The sequence below is a fragment of the Scyliorhinus torazame genome, chromosome 11 (genome assembly GCF_047496885.1).
Source record: "Scyliorhinus torazame isolate Kashiwa2021f chromosome 11, sScyTor2.1, whole genome shotgun sequence".
Classification (NCBI taxonomy): Eukaryota; Metazoa; Chordata; class Chondrichthyes; order Carcharhiniformes; family Scyliorhinidae; genus Scyliorhinus; species Scyliorhinus torazame.
Genome location: NC_092717.1, coordinates 198544801 through 198559762, shown reverse-complemented (window position 1 = coordinate 198559762; position 14962 = coordinate 198544801). Strand labels below are relative to the sequence as shown.

At 41.7% G+C, this 14962-nt stretch overlaps 1 protein-coding gene across 4 annotated transcripts in view; it reads right to left on the bottom strand.

Annotated features, from left to right (window-relative positions):
• Positions 1–14962, bottom strand: part of phf20l1 (PHD finger protein 20 like 1) — a 208469-nt gene that overhangs the window by 81731 nt on the left and 111776 nt on the right. For all 4 annotated transcript variants that reach the window (XM_072468230.1, XM_072468229.1, XM_072468231.1 and 1 more), the window contains one exon: positions 11792–11989. In XM_072468230.1, coding sequence (XP_072324331.1) covers positions 11792–11989 — 198 coding nt within the window. The remainder of the gene's footprint in view (positions 1–11791; positions 11990–14962) is intronic.

Genomic DNA, 14962 nt, shown 5'->3' with positions numbered 1-14962 from the left:
GCCCTTGAAAGAGTACGCTACTTAAGCTCATGCCTCCACCCTATCCTTGTAACCCAACCTAACCTTTGGACACTAAGGGTCAATTTAGCGTAACCAATCCACCTAGCCTGCACATCTTTGGACTGTGGGAGGAAACCGGAGCACCGGAGGAAACTCACATAGACACAGGGAGAAAGTGCAATCTCCACACAGACAGCCACCCGAGCCAGAATTAAACCTGGGTCCCTGGAGCTGTGAGGCAGCACTGTCGAGGGGCATCATATACACTATGTATGGACCTGTGTCAAATTCAATCCTATTTGTCTGGTGTAGTTAAGGAGCTTGAGAGGATATTGACAGGGCCTTAGAATTTGATTCTTTGTTCTTAATTCTGAGTCTTCCAGTTAGGAGAATTATTGATGTCTATGTAAAAAGGAAGTATAACATCCTAGCTCTTGCACCTCGTGAAAAGATCCTCTACCCCGGGGGTCAGTGACAGGTATCCTTCAATTTAAAACTGTCATAAAAGTCATAAAATGTATCCCTATGGAATTCATGAGGTCAGTGATCCGTTCTAAGTCTGATACATTCCGTAATGTGTTGGACCCCATCTCAAATTTATAGGATCCACTTTGTCTGACCTGCTCCTGCAAGGTTTCCCATGACCATATTGCAAGTGGCAATCTCGCTATACAGAAAGGTGTGCAGCTTGATATATTATCCTGTAGCCACTTAAAGTGGCCAACTCCAGATTTAAAATGGCAAACGGCAAAGGCTGATGGGAAAGTCAGCCAACAAGACAAAAACCAGCAGCTGCAGGTTTCCTGTGTATTTACCTCTGCAAAAACCAGACAACATCGATACCAGCGACCATCAGCATAACAAAGTGAACAGGCATCTGCATACTGATGAGCAATCCCCCGGAACAATAAGTAACATTTTGACACACAAATCAAAGCCAGACTCCTCGGCGCCAGCAGGAGCCAAAACAAAGGAGGTGAACGAGCACCTCAAGACCGCCCATTGATCAGGGAACCGCTCCAGTATTGGAGAAAATAGAACCACGTGATTGGGACAAAGTCCAATCACTTGGGACCAGGTACAGGGTCCGCCCCGAAAGGCGGGAAGTCCCTGGGGACTATAAGAATTTAGCCCCAAGTTCAAATCGCTCTCTTCAGCTCTTCTTCACCTCTTCGCTCTCTTCTTCCTGCCCAGGTCATCCAGCAACAACGAACCAACATTGACCGTGACCGGTGCAGTGACTCCAGTGATCATCGAACTCGTAAGTCTTAATTCAACGCTCGCTATGAGATAGGCGCTCCTAGCTACCAATCCGTACCAACTTCGAATCCCGCAGACTCAGAACCCGAACGAAAGGCCATTTGTTCCCCTGACCTGGTGGGCCAGTTCAAAGTTAAGTATAGGCCTGTTAGTTGTAGAAGTAGCTTAGACGTAGACTTTGTGCATGAGTAGCGATTACTGTGTATAATAAATGTGCTTTGATTTAAATCTTACTAATCGGTGTATTGGATTATTGATCATTACTCGGACTTGAACCTCGTGGCGGTATCATAAAGATACCTGGCGACTCGAGAGCAAAGGTAATAAAACAGAGCAATTGAACCAAGGAGAAAATGAGCAACAATCCAATCTTGTTTATACGGCCTTATTATCTTTCTCCCCCATTTTATGATTGATCCAGTGTTAAAATTGATTGGAGGCAGTAGTTCTTAAGGACCATTGTTCTGAATTTGTCCTGTCTTGCTTGTTCTTACATTTGCAGAAATATTTGTTCTGTATTGTACCAGTTGTGCTTTTGAAAATATTGTTGCGTTACTTGTAAAACTCTAATACAATACATTTAAAAAATAAATAAAGCATTGTGCTTGGTATGTGTTATTTATGGCCTTGCTAACCTGCTATGCAACTTTTAATGATAGATGTATTTCCCTTTGTTCCTAATCTCCGCCTAGACTCACACCTTCCAAGCAATAAGCGACCTCCCTATTCTATTCTTCCTACCAAAATGTACACATTACATTCATCTCTATTGAATCTCAATTGCCATTTTTTCCCCATTCTGCAAGTGATTAATGTCCTCCTGTAAGTTGGTGCAGAACTCCTCATTATTGACTTTCCTACCTCACCTCTAATTTTGTGTCATCCACAAATTTAGAAATAGTGCTTTAATTCCGAAAAACATGTAAATTGTGAATAGCAGTGGTCCCAGCACTGATACTTGAGGAACGCTACTTCACATTGTCTGCCACTCTAAGTAGCTACCCTTTATTCCCGATCTTTGCTTTTGATCTCGAAGTCAGCATGAAATCCATTCTGCCACTTGCCCCGACTCCACATTCTCTGGCATTATTCATTCGTCCACTATGGGGCATCTTATTCGAAGACCTTTTGAAAGTCCTGTTGAATTACATGTACCTCTTCACAAAATTCAGCAAGATTTTCCCTTTTGTAATCCATGGTGACTGTTTATTGTTATATTTATAATTTCTACATTTTCGTCTATTCTTGTCTTTAGTATGGATTCCAATATTTGTCCTACCACTAATGTGAAGCCTATGAAGGTCTATAATTCCCAAGACATTTCTGTCTCCCTTCCTGATGTCAGGTGGGGGGGGGGGGGGGGCTAGGACACACACACACGATATTGTGTTTCTGCGAGGGAAGTTTCAGCCTAATTGACCGAATAAATATACCAAAATACCACTCACCCCAAACAGGCTAGACGCCCTGTAAAACTGACATTTCCCATCAACAAAGGGGATTGTCTCTGTCTCTTTTGGAAGGTTCCCTTCAGCTAATCTAGTGTTCTTGGAAAGTGTCAGCAATATGACCCTACGTGGAGGCGGTGCTGCAGAAATGACCAGTACAGAACTGTCATGGTTAAACCGAGTTTCTCGGAAGAAATAGATTGGCACAAGTACTGCAGTGCTAACTGAGTTTGAAGATGATCAATAACTGAAATAAATCAACCCACTATGGAAAGGTGAACCATAATCCAGTTATAAAATGAATTTTAATTATTGTACCGAGTTATGTCCAATAATAATAATCATAATCTTTATTGTCGCAAGTAGGCTTACATTAACACTGCAATGAAGTTACTATGAAATTCCCCGAGTCGCCACATTCCGACGTCTGTTCGGATACACAGAGGGAGAATTCAGAATGTCCAATTCACCTAACAAGCACATCTTTCGGGACTTGTGGGAGGAAACTGGAGCGCCTAGAGAAATTCCATGCAGACATGGGGAGTGACCCAAGCCGGGAGTCGAACCCGGGTCCCTGGCGCTGTGAAGCAACAGTGCTAACCACTGTGCTGCCATGCCGCCCGTTATTCATCCTGGCGCCATTACAAGTCCGCAAACCTGTCCGTAAAAGTGGCATTTCCAGCTATAAATTACTACTTAAATTTGGGTTTTAACTGTATAGCATCATGGCTAATTTATACATTTTTTTGAAAACTGAACAAAGGCTTTAAGCTGTGGCTGGTCTTGGCTCAAGCAAAAGGAACACTCCAGCATTCAGAAGAGTATAAAGAGATACTCATAACTCTTATGACTGCAGAGGCCAAATTCCAAAGGAATAGTACAGAGGCCATTTACATTTCTTAGACCAGTTCTGGCCAAGGGAGATGATCAGTCTGCAGGAACAAATAACCCTGAAATCTCTTAAAATTATTAAAGGTTTCAACTTTAACCATCTCAAGGCTTAGAGGGTGCAAAATTCTTAAAGAGCATCCAGGAGAGCTTAGAACAAAATCATAGAATCCCTACAGTGCAGGAAGCCATTCGTCCCATCGAGTCTGCATCAACCCTCTGAAAGAGCACCCCACCCAGGCCCACTTCTCAGCCCCATCCCTGCAGCTCCACCCAATCTTTGGACACTAAGGGGCAATTTAGCATGGCCAGTTCACCTAACTAATTCACATTGATGGCCTGTGGGAGGAAACACACGCAGACACCGGAGAGAACATACAAACTCCACACAGTCACCCAAAGTAGGAGTCAAACCCAGGTTCCTGGTGCTGAGGCAGCAGTGCTAACCACTGTGTCAATGTGGTGCCCTAAACAGTCTGGGGTTGTTCTCCTCAGAGCAGATAAACCTGAGGGGGGGGGGCCTGATTGAAGTGTACTAAATTATGAAGGACATAGATCGGAAGAAATGTTTCCCCTAGGTGAGGGGTCAATAACCAGGGGGCATAAACTTATTACAATGGGGGCAAAAGATTTAGAAGGGATTTGAGGAAAGATGTTTTCATCCATATGGTGATGGGAATCTGGAATTCACTGCCTGAAAGGGTGGTCGAGGTGGGAACCCTTACAATATTTAAGAAACATTTAGATGAGCACTTGAAACACCCATAGCATACAAGGCATACAAGGCTACGGACCAAGTGTTGGAAAATGGGATTAGACTAGATAGGTGCTTGATAGCCGGCACATACATGATGGGCCAAAATGTCTCTCTCTGATGTAAAATTCTCTGACTCTAATCCAAACAGCCTCTGTCCAAGTCAAAGTAGGGTGGGTGGTAGGAGTCACATCAACTTCACAATCATGTTTGTGGAACAGGTAATACTGCCAAGCTCAGGCTCCATTTGCCATCCAGCAGGCAGCAGCTCAGAAAAAGGGCTCCCTTCAGGTTTGAATATATGGTTCTTCTACCTACACTGTTTGAACTGGAACTTTTGAACTTCTGTACCTGTGCCTACAAGACTAACCAATGCCTACGTGTCAATTCCATCGTGGAAGTCATCTCTACTGCAAAAGTGAATTATCCAACATCAGTCTGCAACCTGTGACTCTGGGAAATAATACACCATTGGAATTTATTTCTGGACTTTGGAATCGCGTGAAACAATTCTTATTGTGTCTATGATCTTTTCCCTGTACCACTTTCCTTTTGCTATCCCACCTTTATTGTGGTAATGAAAAGGAGGCCATGTTGCTACCTTCCTCACATGTTTCAAGTAAGTGCAAATAAATGTACCCTTTTAGTTCAGCCTATCTCGAGTTTGCAGGGGTTTATTAATTGAGAATTGGATCACACCAAAAACGAGGGATCGGGAAATATGCCACCGCTGAAAAAGGGGGAAAGTAAAAATCAAAGACATCATTCGGTTTATGGACTAGAATTAGGGCTGTTTAAATTAAACCCCCTCCTGCTCGTAACGTTAAATATTGGAATTACTGAGCTTCCCGCCAGTCCTCTGGAACAACATATTTTTCGAAATAATTATTTAATATATGCAGTAATGCCTCCGCAAACTCTTCTTTAGATTCCTTTAAAAGTGTTTTCAAACTTCTTTTCCTGGGACCCATTTTTCCCAACTGGCCGGTCTTTAGGACCCATGCCGGATGGGCTACGTCCGCTTACCCAGTCTATCCCGGGACAAGGCAGTGTTTGGGACACTAAAGCTTTCTTGCCCAGACAAGGGAGGGAAATAAAATCATCTAGTTTTCCTGTTCTTAATCACTATCCAGCAATCCTGGTTCATTGAATTTATGCCAGAATTGACTGGGGACAGGATCAGGTATACCCGTGATGTCCTCCTATCTATAAATGTTCACTGTCCAGGGTCACACATGAAGAATGGTTACTCATGAGAGATACTGGAGGGCCACCAACAATTGTGAACCTGCACTTATCATGGGACACTGCTTCAAGGAAAAAAGGCAAAGGACGAAGACTGAGGAGGTGAACAAAGAACAGATTATCACGGAGAGAGTGCCATATGTGGTTCTTGCAAATAAAACAACTATAAATCTGAAGACAGTGATTTATAATTGGCTTAAGTGCAATTCAATTACTTGATACAAGTTTATTCAACTTCAAAGTGCACTATTAGAAACAAGTTCATCAATATTGGTGAATTCTGACAATACTACTGCCTAACAGACAATTACAAACTAACAGTGGTGGCTGTCATTAATCAGACAGAATGGACATTGAACAAAGTTTTCTCAGATATTCATTATTTCCTCAACATCTCCCTATTTTATATTGTTGAGTATACTTACTGTACATTCCGCCTGGCGGGTTTCTTTCCCCATAGCATACCACCTAATACTTGAAAGAGAGACTACTTCTTATTCACCGGGGGATGGATTAATTTGGTCACCTAACAATTTATATTGTTTCTTTTTAAAACACAATTCTAGTCAAATCTCTCTGGTGATGTTTCCGCCATCTTCACATCACTTCACATCCAGTGAGCAAACACGCAGCCATCTCCTCAACGCCCTCCCCCACTGTGGGGTCAGCCATAGAGCAAGTGTATCTTGGGACCAGCTGTCGACAAAAACCTAGCAACCAATGCATCATATGAACTGCAAGAAGTTACTAGGTGACTTGGTGGTCATATCTGCCTGTCCTATGTGTAGCTTTCTGTATTTGCTCGCTTACTGACCTGTTATTTTTAGTGATATTGTTGTACACTGAGAATATCTATATTCTACCATCATGACACCATTTGGATCACTGTCATTGTCTTTAAAAAGTTGTTAGCATTTAATAGGGGCCCCACTTGTGTGACATATGAAAACCGTTGCTCCGCGGCCCTTCTGACACCTGCCCACAATCCACCCACAGGTCACAACCCCATTTTGAACAACACTGCTTTAAAATGTGAATTCAATCCATCTGGCCAGTGGGATTTAACCTCTGAGTTTATTTAGTTTACCTAATAGGTCCCTTTTTTTAAATTCTCTCTTTATTCATCCATGGAATCCAACCAATGTCTGGTTTGTTCTTTCCTTTAGTCGAATATATTTTTCATGCAGTCTGCTAAAAATCTTTTTAAAATGTTTTCCATTGTTCTACATTGTTGCTTGCCAATGATGTTTCCCATTTTCTTTTCCTAGGTTATGTTAGGATCACTATTACCTAGATATTTCCTTACTTTTATCTGCTCTGGTTCATTCCCATTATTAGATCCAATAGCAATATTTTTTAAATCCATTTTGCTTATTGAGTTACAGATAGGCCTGGGCACATTGAAGGAACTCCATTCTCTTAGCCCATTGAAAGGTCATTGTAAGAGTTCTTCCTGTCTATTTCCTTTGTTCCCATTTCTTTTGTTTTAGTTTATAGTTTTGGTCCGTGGATCAATAATTGGGATGTATCTTTAAGGAGAGAAGAAAGCAGAACACTCAAACAGCCTCCTTGCCAGTATACTGTATTCTCAGCTGTGTGTTTGGGAGAAGAAGCCAGACTCTGCGGTACCAAGTCAATGGGCATAACCGGTTTTAGAGGGCATGAGTTTGATTGGTTCACTGGCAACCAATGGGTTGGCCAGGGACAGTGTGCCTGACAACAGTCAGTGATTGGTTCCTGGGGTGGTGATGTTTCTGAGAGAACCTTCCAGAATGATCGGACCTAAGAAGTGAAGGGAACTGTTTTCTCACTCTGCTGCCTGCTTCCTGTAGGTGGAAGCTGAAGATCTTTTAAGTGTAACAAAACCAGAAGTTTGTTGCGCTTCTGGGGATGAAGTAAAATAACTGATCTATTGTTTTGAAAGCAGTGAGTGTCTAGCATATCCTTTGCTGGGAACCTGAACTGATTCAGAGTGCAGAGACAACCTCCCCTGAGATCATCGTATCAAGCCTGGCAGAGCACCTGTACGTATGTCATACTTATATAAAAAGACTGAGGTGAGTTAGAAAAGTGGGGGGGGGTGGTTTGTAAATAACCACCGACATTTTCTGTCTGTTTAATTAAAGATAGTGTTCGTAACAAAACATTTCTCGTGTTTTAAAGTTACAAACCTGGTGACTGTACTTTATAATAATAATAAATCGCTTATTGTCACAAATAGACTGCAATGAAGTTACTGTGAAAGGCCCTAGTCAGCACATTCCGGCGCTTGTTCGGGGAGGCCGGTACAGGAATTGAACCCGCGCTGCTGGCCTTGTTCTGCATTACAAGCCAGCTATTTAGCCGACTGTGCTAAACCAGCCCCTTTATTGGACTCAACCAAAGATCTTGGGTATTTAAATACATCTAATTTCACTGGTGTTGCAACTCCGGGTCAAGTAGGGGCTGGTTTAGCAAACTGGGCTAAATCACTGGCTTTTAAAGCAGACCAAGGCAGGCCAACAGCACGGTTCAATTCCCGTACCAGCCTCCCCGAACAGGCGCCAGAATGTGGTGACGAGGGGCTTTTCACAGTAACTTCATTTGAAGCCTACTTGTGACAATAAGCGATTTTCATTTCATTTCATTTACTATATTTATTTCAGTTTTTGGTACTTTAACTCTCCATGGCTTTAGACATTTGGCCAGATTTCACTGTCGGGAATTGCAATTTCAGTATTGGAACCCAAGGCTCTAGTTAGTACAAGAATATGGAATAAGAAAGGCACTCAGTTAATCATGTCCCATCTTTCCACAAATTAAATCTAACCTCACTCTACAGGTAAGGAGTTAGGCAGCTGCAGAAATCACACTATATTCACTCACAATAAACACCTTGAATAAAAGAAAACAACACATGAGAGTTCAATCAATCCGTCAAGCCTTTGCCAAAGTTTTTCTCCTGGAGTCACTCCATTTACTATAATAGCTCTACATAGCATTTAATATTCCTCTTTTATCCAACCTATCCAGCTAAAAGAAACACAGAAGTGCAAGTCACCCGAAGCTACTCCTAGAATTATCTCTTACTGACAATCAGGAAACATTATTTTACACAAAATGTAGTGGAAATCTTGAATTGCCTCAGTCAAAATGCTGTGAATGCTAGGACAAATGAAATTTCCCAAGACTAAGATTGATAGGTTTTTGTCGGCGAAGTTATGAGGAATAAAAGCAGGTAAAAGTAGTTGAATACAGATGAGCCATGATCTGATGGAATGGTGTTAGCAGGCCCAAGGATAGTCCTGTTCCGATGTAAATTCAAAAATGAAAGAACAATGAAAAAGGACCTTTTGGGGGCATGGTTTCACACTGATCACCCAATGGAATGCACTCAAATGGCCATCATACATGTATAATGTTTGAAGTAAGTGATTTAGCTGCGCTGAACGTATTGGCACCCATCCAAGGTTTCCATAACCTGCACTTTCAGTGATGATCCCTGGATCACAGGTCCAGCTGGAAGCCCTCACGTGCACACAGGCCCACTGGCACTTTTGCCTCCACAGCTTAAAATTATAAACAGCCAAAGAGCCAACAAGATTAAACCTGGAACAGTGCGTAGCTAGGATACTTACTGGATGAACTCAATGAGCTTTGTTTTTAGCTTTCTACACTAAAATAAGTTTTTTTTTTAAGTCTTTGTTCATTGGGGAAGCTAGTCATCATCATCAGCTAATTCGGTGACTTTCACATGAATTACCTGCACAGCCTAATTGTGCTTCATTCAAAGAATTAGAGTGATTCCCCATTTACAGCTGGTCTTAACCGGAACCAGAAGCCTTCCTGCTGGGAACGAAGAATTGCTGCCTTACATTATTAGCAAGCAGAATGATGCAGTAGGGAAAACTTGCTTTTCAACTGAGGATAGAGCTATTTTTGATCCGTTTACAAAAAATATATACATTTAGTGCTTCCATATGTACAATCTGGAGGTCCGTTATACAGAAAGTCATACATCAATTGGACTCTGCCACTACTGAGCAGTTGCTCCTGTAACGTCTTATATTCTTGACGGATCAAACATTGAGTGTTATAGTATTACATTCAACCCCTTCCCCAAGAACAATAGACACCAGGTGGGCTTGTAGATTACACAGCTAGCAGAAATTTTTCTTTGACTACCTTGAAACTGTGAAATGGACGGACGAATAAAGACCTTGGATACTGCTCAAAGTAAACCCAGCTGGGATGATGAAAAGCCAGCAGACCATTTATGTTGCACAGTTGGAGGGGCACAATTTCAGGAGTGAGGGGAAAAAAAACTGTTGAACCTTTTATATCTGTGCAAGGAGAAATACATGGGGGCAGGAAGGGTGCAGGGTCCTGTGTATATTCATGACATTTGAAAATCATGCTCTGCACATTAGCTAAAGATAAAGCACCAACAGGAACAAGGCTGAGTTTTAAAGGGTTCAATTATGAAAACAGATTGCATAAGTTTGATCTGCAATCCCTTGAATACAGAAGATTGACCAATGATCTAGTGAAGGCCTTTAAAAGATTCAATAGAATAGAAACAGGGAAACTATTTCCTCTAGTGAAGGAATCATGAACGAAAAAACATAATTAAAAATTGGATCCAGTCCATTCATCAGCAAAATTAGGAAGCATTTGCTTTTAAACACAAAGGGTATTATAAATTTGGAACCTTATTCGCCACCCTCCCCATCGCCCCTCCACAAAAATATAGACTGAGGGTTGTGAGGGTGCTTGCAGGACTGAAATTCTTCAGCATTTTCCTCAGCAAGGTCAAGAGATATGGAGTTAAGGTGGATAAATGCATGTGTCATGATCTAACTGAATGGTAGAACAGGTTTGAGGGGGCAGAATGATCTACTCCTGTTCCATAAAGACAGCTTTATCATCAGAATAAATTGCAAAAAAAATCTGTGTTTAATGAAAATAAATTTCAAAGCATTAAAAAAAGGGGGTTTCTATCAAAGAAAACTTACCTCAACCTACTATCCTTTTGAGACAATCAAATACTTTACAATTAATATTCTAGTTGTATAATGACACCCAACATTTCATATACACATACTGCCTATCCTATACTAGTAATTTACTACCGAAAGCCATGGCATTGTCGCGGGAAAAAGAGGGAAAGCACACACTTAGAGTGCCAACAATGTTGAAACCACAGAGTTTCTCTTACAGCTGGGGACGTCCCTCAGTGATTCACTGGATTTCCCCGTCAGTAGCTGAGCTACTTCAACTAGGATCATGACAGCAGGAGAAGGGTTAAAACAGGGTACAGGTTCCCAAGTTGGAAGGAGGAGGAGATGGGGATCAGGCCTTGATCACTCTTAATGTACCAGCATGGCAACACTGAGGACAGGATCAGAATCAGTGGTCAGATAGTTTGCTAACCCCATTAGTGACCAACTGGGCGAGGAATCAGCAGGCTGTAATACCTAGCATCAACTCATTTATGAAAGGATGAGTGGGGCTGGTTGAAATAAGTACGGGACAGTTGGGATAAATAAAAGCAGTTGGTTTGCAATAGTAGCTTATCTGCATTGTGGTTTTAATTTCTGATTTCCATTATTGTACCTTCTGCACTGTAAATGTACAAGGCAGTGAATAGGGTTTTATTTATTTTCTGTAGAAAATAAATTTAAAGTGCTTGGTAGCATACATTACCAAATACCTGAGAATTTGCCACCATGTATATAATCTACACAGTAACAGGTACCTCAGTAAATTCCAGACTGCAGTACAACCCAGGGCCAGATAGAAAACTAAAACTACTGGCATTTTAGGCTATTAATTCTTGTTTTATGGTGAGCTGCCCACTCAATTTTCCTCGACACATCAATGCCAAAAATCTGCTCCATTAACTCTATACACCTCAGTAGTCACCATTCAAGTACGAGCCCTGACAGTGCAGACTTGGCCAGAGAGCAAGGTAGCAGCTGACAGCAGCATACATTGGGTCCGCCAGCCATGTATTGCTCTCCCTTCCAAACATTTTCGCATTCGTATTCAGCCTAAAACCGGAGCATCGTCAACAAAACTTTTTCGATCCTCGGCCAGGACCAATTGAATTTTTGGAAAATTCCTTGCACATTTTACCCCACCCACCAGCAACCCTCCCGGCCCGCTACCTTCCCCAAAGCCCGCACACACTTTACTGTCAGGAACCAAAACCAACCTGATGAAGAGGAAGCCACGCTCACATCAGTAATTATTTTAGAATGAGGTTTCATTGTTTGTTCTTTTCCTGGGAGTTGAAGAGAAGAAACAGATGCCGAGGTCTTGTGCCTAGAATGCTGGGAGAGGTCAAGAGGCACCAGGTCACTGAACTCAAAGATATTGGACTCTCTGGGTAGAAACTGGTAACCGTCAGAATCTGAACCAAAACAGAAACAGCACAAGTGAATGGTGTTGTAGTTTCCCCAGTGAAATGTTTATGTAGTACAGTAGGCATTGTCAATTGTTTGAAAACTCACATAGGCTCTCAGTGTAATAAGTATGCCAAACAAAAATTAACTACTCCCAAAAGTACACTTAGAAGAGCTCAACAAAATGATAAACAACTATAATAATAATCTTTATTAGTGTGACAAGTAGGCTTATATTAACACTGCAATGAAGTTACTGTGAAAATCCCCTAGTCCACACTCCGGCGCTTGTTCAGGTACACGGAGGGAGAATTCAGAATGTCCAATTCACCCAACAAGCTTGTCTTTCGGGACTTGTGGGAGGAAACCAGAGCATCGGAGGAAACCCATGCAGACACAGGGAGAACCGACTCTGCACAGACAGTGACCCGAGCTGGGAATCGAAACCCGGGTCCCTGACGCTATGAAGCAACAGTGCTAACCACAAAAGTATTATGAGAAGCTACGGTAGCCGTATAAATAGGGGCATTATCTCACAACATACAGCATCACATCATTTAGTCTGCACAGCATAGTAGCCCAAGGGTTGGAAATATGGAAGCATGAATCTATGCTCAAAAGGTCAGAGGTCCACAGCTGAGTGGTAAAAGGCAACCCCCGAAATTTAACATATGGGGAGAAAAACAGAAATTGCATGAAATGCACAAACAAAAGATAGGTTAACAGTTCAGACAGCCAGTTACAACAACTCGTTCCATTTGCATCACGGAGATTTGTGCCCTGACCCTGCTAATGTTTCCAGCATTTTCTTGTTTATTATTCCAGATTTCCGGGGCGGCATGTGGCACCGTGGATAGCACTGGGACTGCGGCACTGAGGACCCGGGTTCGAATCCCGGCCCTGGGTCACTGTCCGTGTGGAGTTTGTACATTCTCCCCATGTCTGCATGGGTTTCACCCCCACAACCCAAAGATGTGCAGGTTAGATGGATTGGCCACGCTAAATTGCCCCTTAATTGGAAAATAAAAAAAATAATAATTGGGTACTCTAAATTTTTTTTTAAAATAATAATAATTCCAGATTTCCAGCAATTGTGTTTTTCCTTTTCATTACTAAACTCCCACCATTGGTCCAAGCCACGGTCATTTTGTTGGTGCCACAGAACTTGTGAATATTCTCAATATATTAAACATCATCCGAAAAACACGCCAGAACCAATTTAGCGGAGGCTACAGTAATCAGGTTGTCTATGTGAAGAACCTGAGCAGAAAAGTGCATGTCAAAACGGGAATCAGTCCAATTCATCCAACTGTCTAATGGAATGGTGGCAATGCTTGTGAGTGGAAGATGATTTATTTCCTCCTGCTTGTCCCACATCATCTTCAATAACTCTAATACTCCATGAAGACCAAATTTATCTCGCACTGGAATGCTGTTTCCATGGATGAGAGACATTGCTAATAATTCTCAATATTCCTGCAAAAGCTTGGCGTGGGACAAGATGGCCCAGTTCTCTTTCTTACCCTCTTTATGGTACAATCATAACCATTTTTTTCTATCTGCTTGCTCCTCCAATTGTGTAAATGTTTACTGCGTAAAATCAAGGTTTATTATATAGCCTGTACACCACGGGTCGTGAAGCACATTGGAATACCCGAAAATACTATGTAAATGAAAATTATTTTCCCTGTTTCTGCTACTCAGAGTTTGACCTCTGGCTGGATTCTCCGTTCCTCCAGCCGCGTGTTTCTTGGCGGTGCACCATTTGCTGACGGCGGGATTCTCTACTCCCTCCGTTTGTCAATGGGATTTCCCATTGAAGCCACCCCACGCTGCCGGGAAACCAGTGGGAACAAAGAATCTCAATGGTTGGAGAATTCCAGCCCTTACCTATGACCTCAGCACATTGGGATTCCTTACTTTCTTCAGTTTTCCTTTCTTCTGCAAGTTCTAGACATTTAAAAACCAAGCCTGGTGTCACCATTTCACAGCTTAATGCTTTATCTTCTCATCGTTTCATTTATGTTTCTCAAATTTAAAAAATAAGCCTGTTCTGGTCAGCCATACTGTAGAATCCACTACATTACTGAGCAGTCTGAGAATTCTCTCTAACAGCAACAAAAAGTGCATACACAAACAGCAATATGAACAAACCACACTCCGTATCCAGTGCATGGCTGAATATTGTGCCAGTGAGAATAAAAATAGATTTATGTAATTTAGTTTTATACAGAAACAAATATTCTTAAACTAAACAAATTCCTTCTATTCACTGCCTTTATCTAAAACACTTCTAGAGACAATTTCCCAATTTAAGAGAGTTTGCACAATGACATGTTTGATTCCCATTTGCAATGGCCTAACTTACACTGTTATCTGGTATGAATAACATTTCTTCAGTGTCACGCCTCAGTAGTAGACTGATTAACCATCCTCTGGAACAAGAACAATGCTAAAAATATGCAAGGGTTTCTAACCTCTCAGGTGAGGGTGTCTTACAGGACAGTTCTAATGAAGCGTCCTACCTGAAATTATCACCCATCTTTCTCTTTCAGATACTGACCAAGCATTTCCTGCTATAATTTTAGATTTCTATCATTTACATACGAACATGGAATTAAGAGCAAGGGTAGGCCATTCTAACCTACAAATGATAAGATCATGGCTACTACTTTCTTGTCTACCCCCTAATACCCCTCGACTCCCTTGTCAGTCAAGAATCTCATCAACTCAAGTCTTAAAAATATTCAATGATCCTGCTTCCAACACTCTGGTGAAGAGAATTCCACAGATTAACGACCCTCAAAGGAAACAATTTTCCTCATCTCCATCTTAAATGGGAGACCCCTTCTTTTTAAACTGTGTCTCATAGTTCTGGTCTCTCCCACAAAGGGAAACATCCTTTTAGCCTGTCAAGTTCCCTCTGGATCTTATGTTTTAATAAAATGACTTCTCATTCTTCTGAAGCACAATGGTTATAG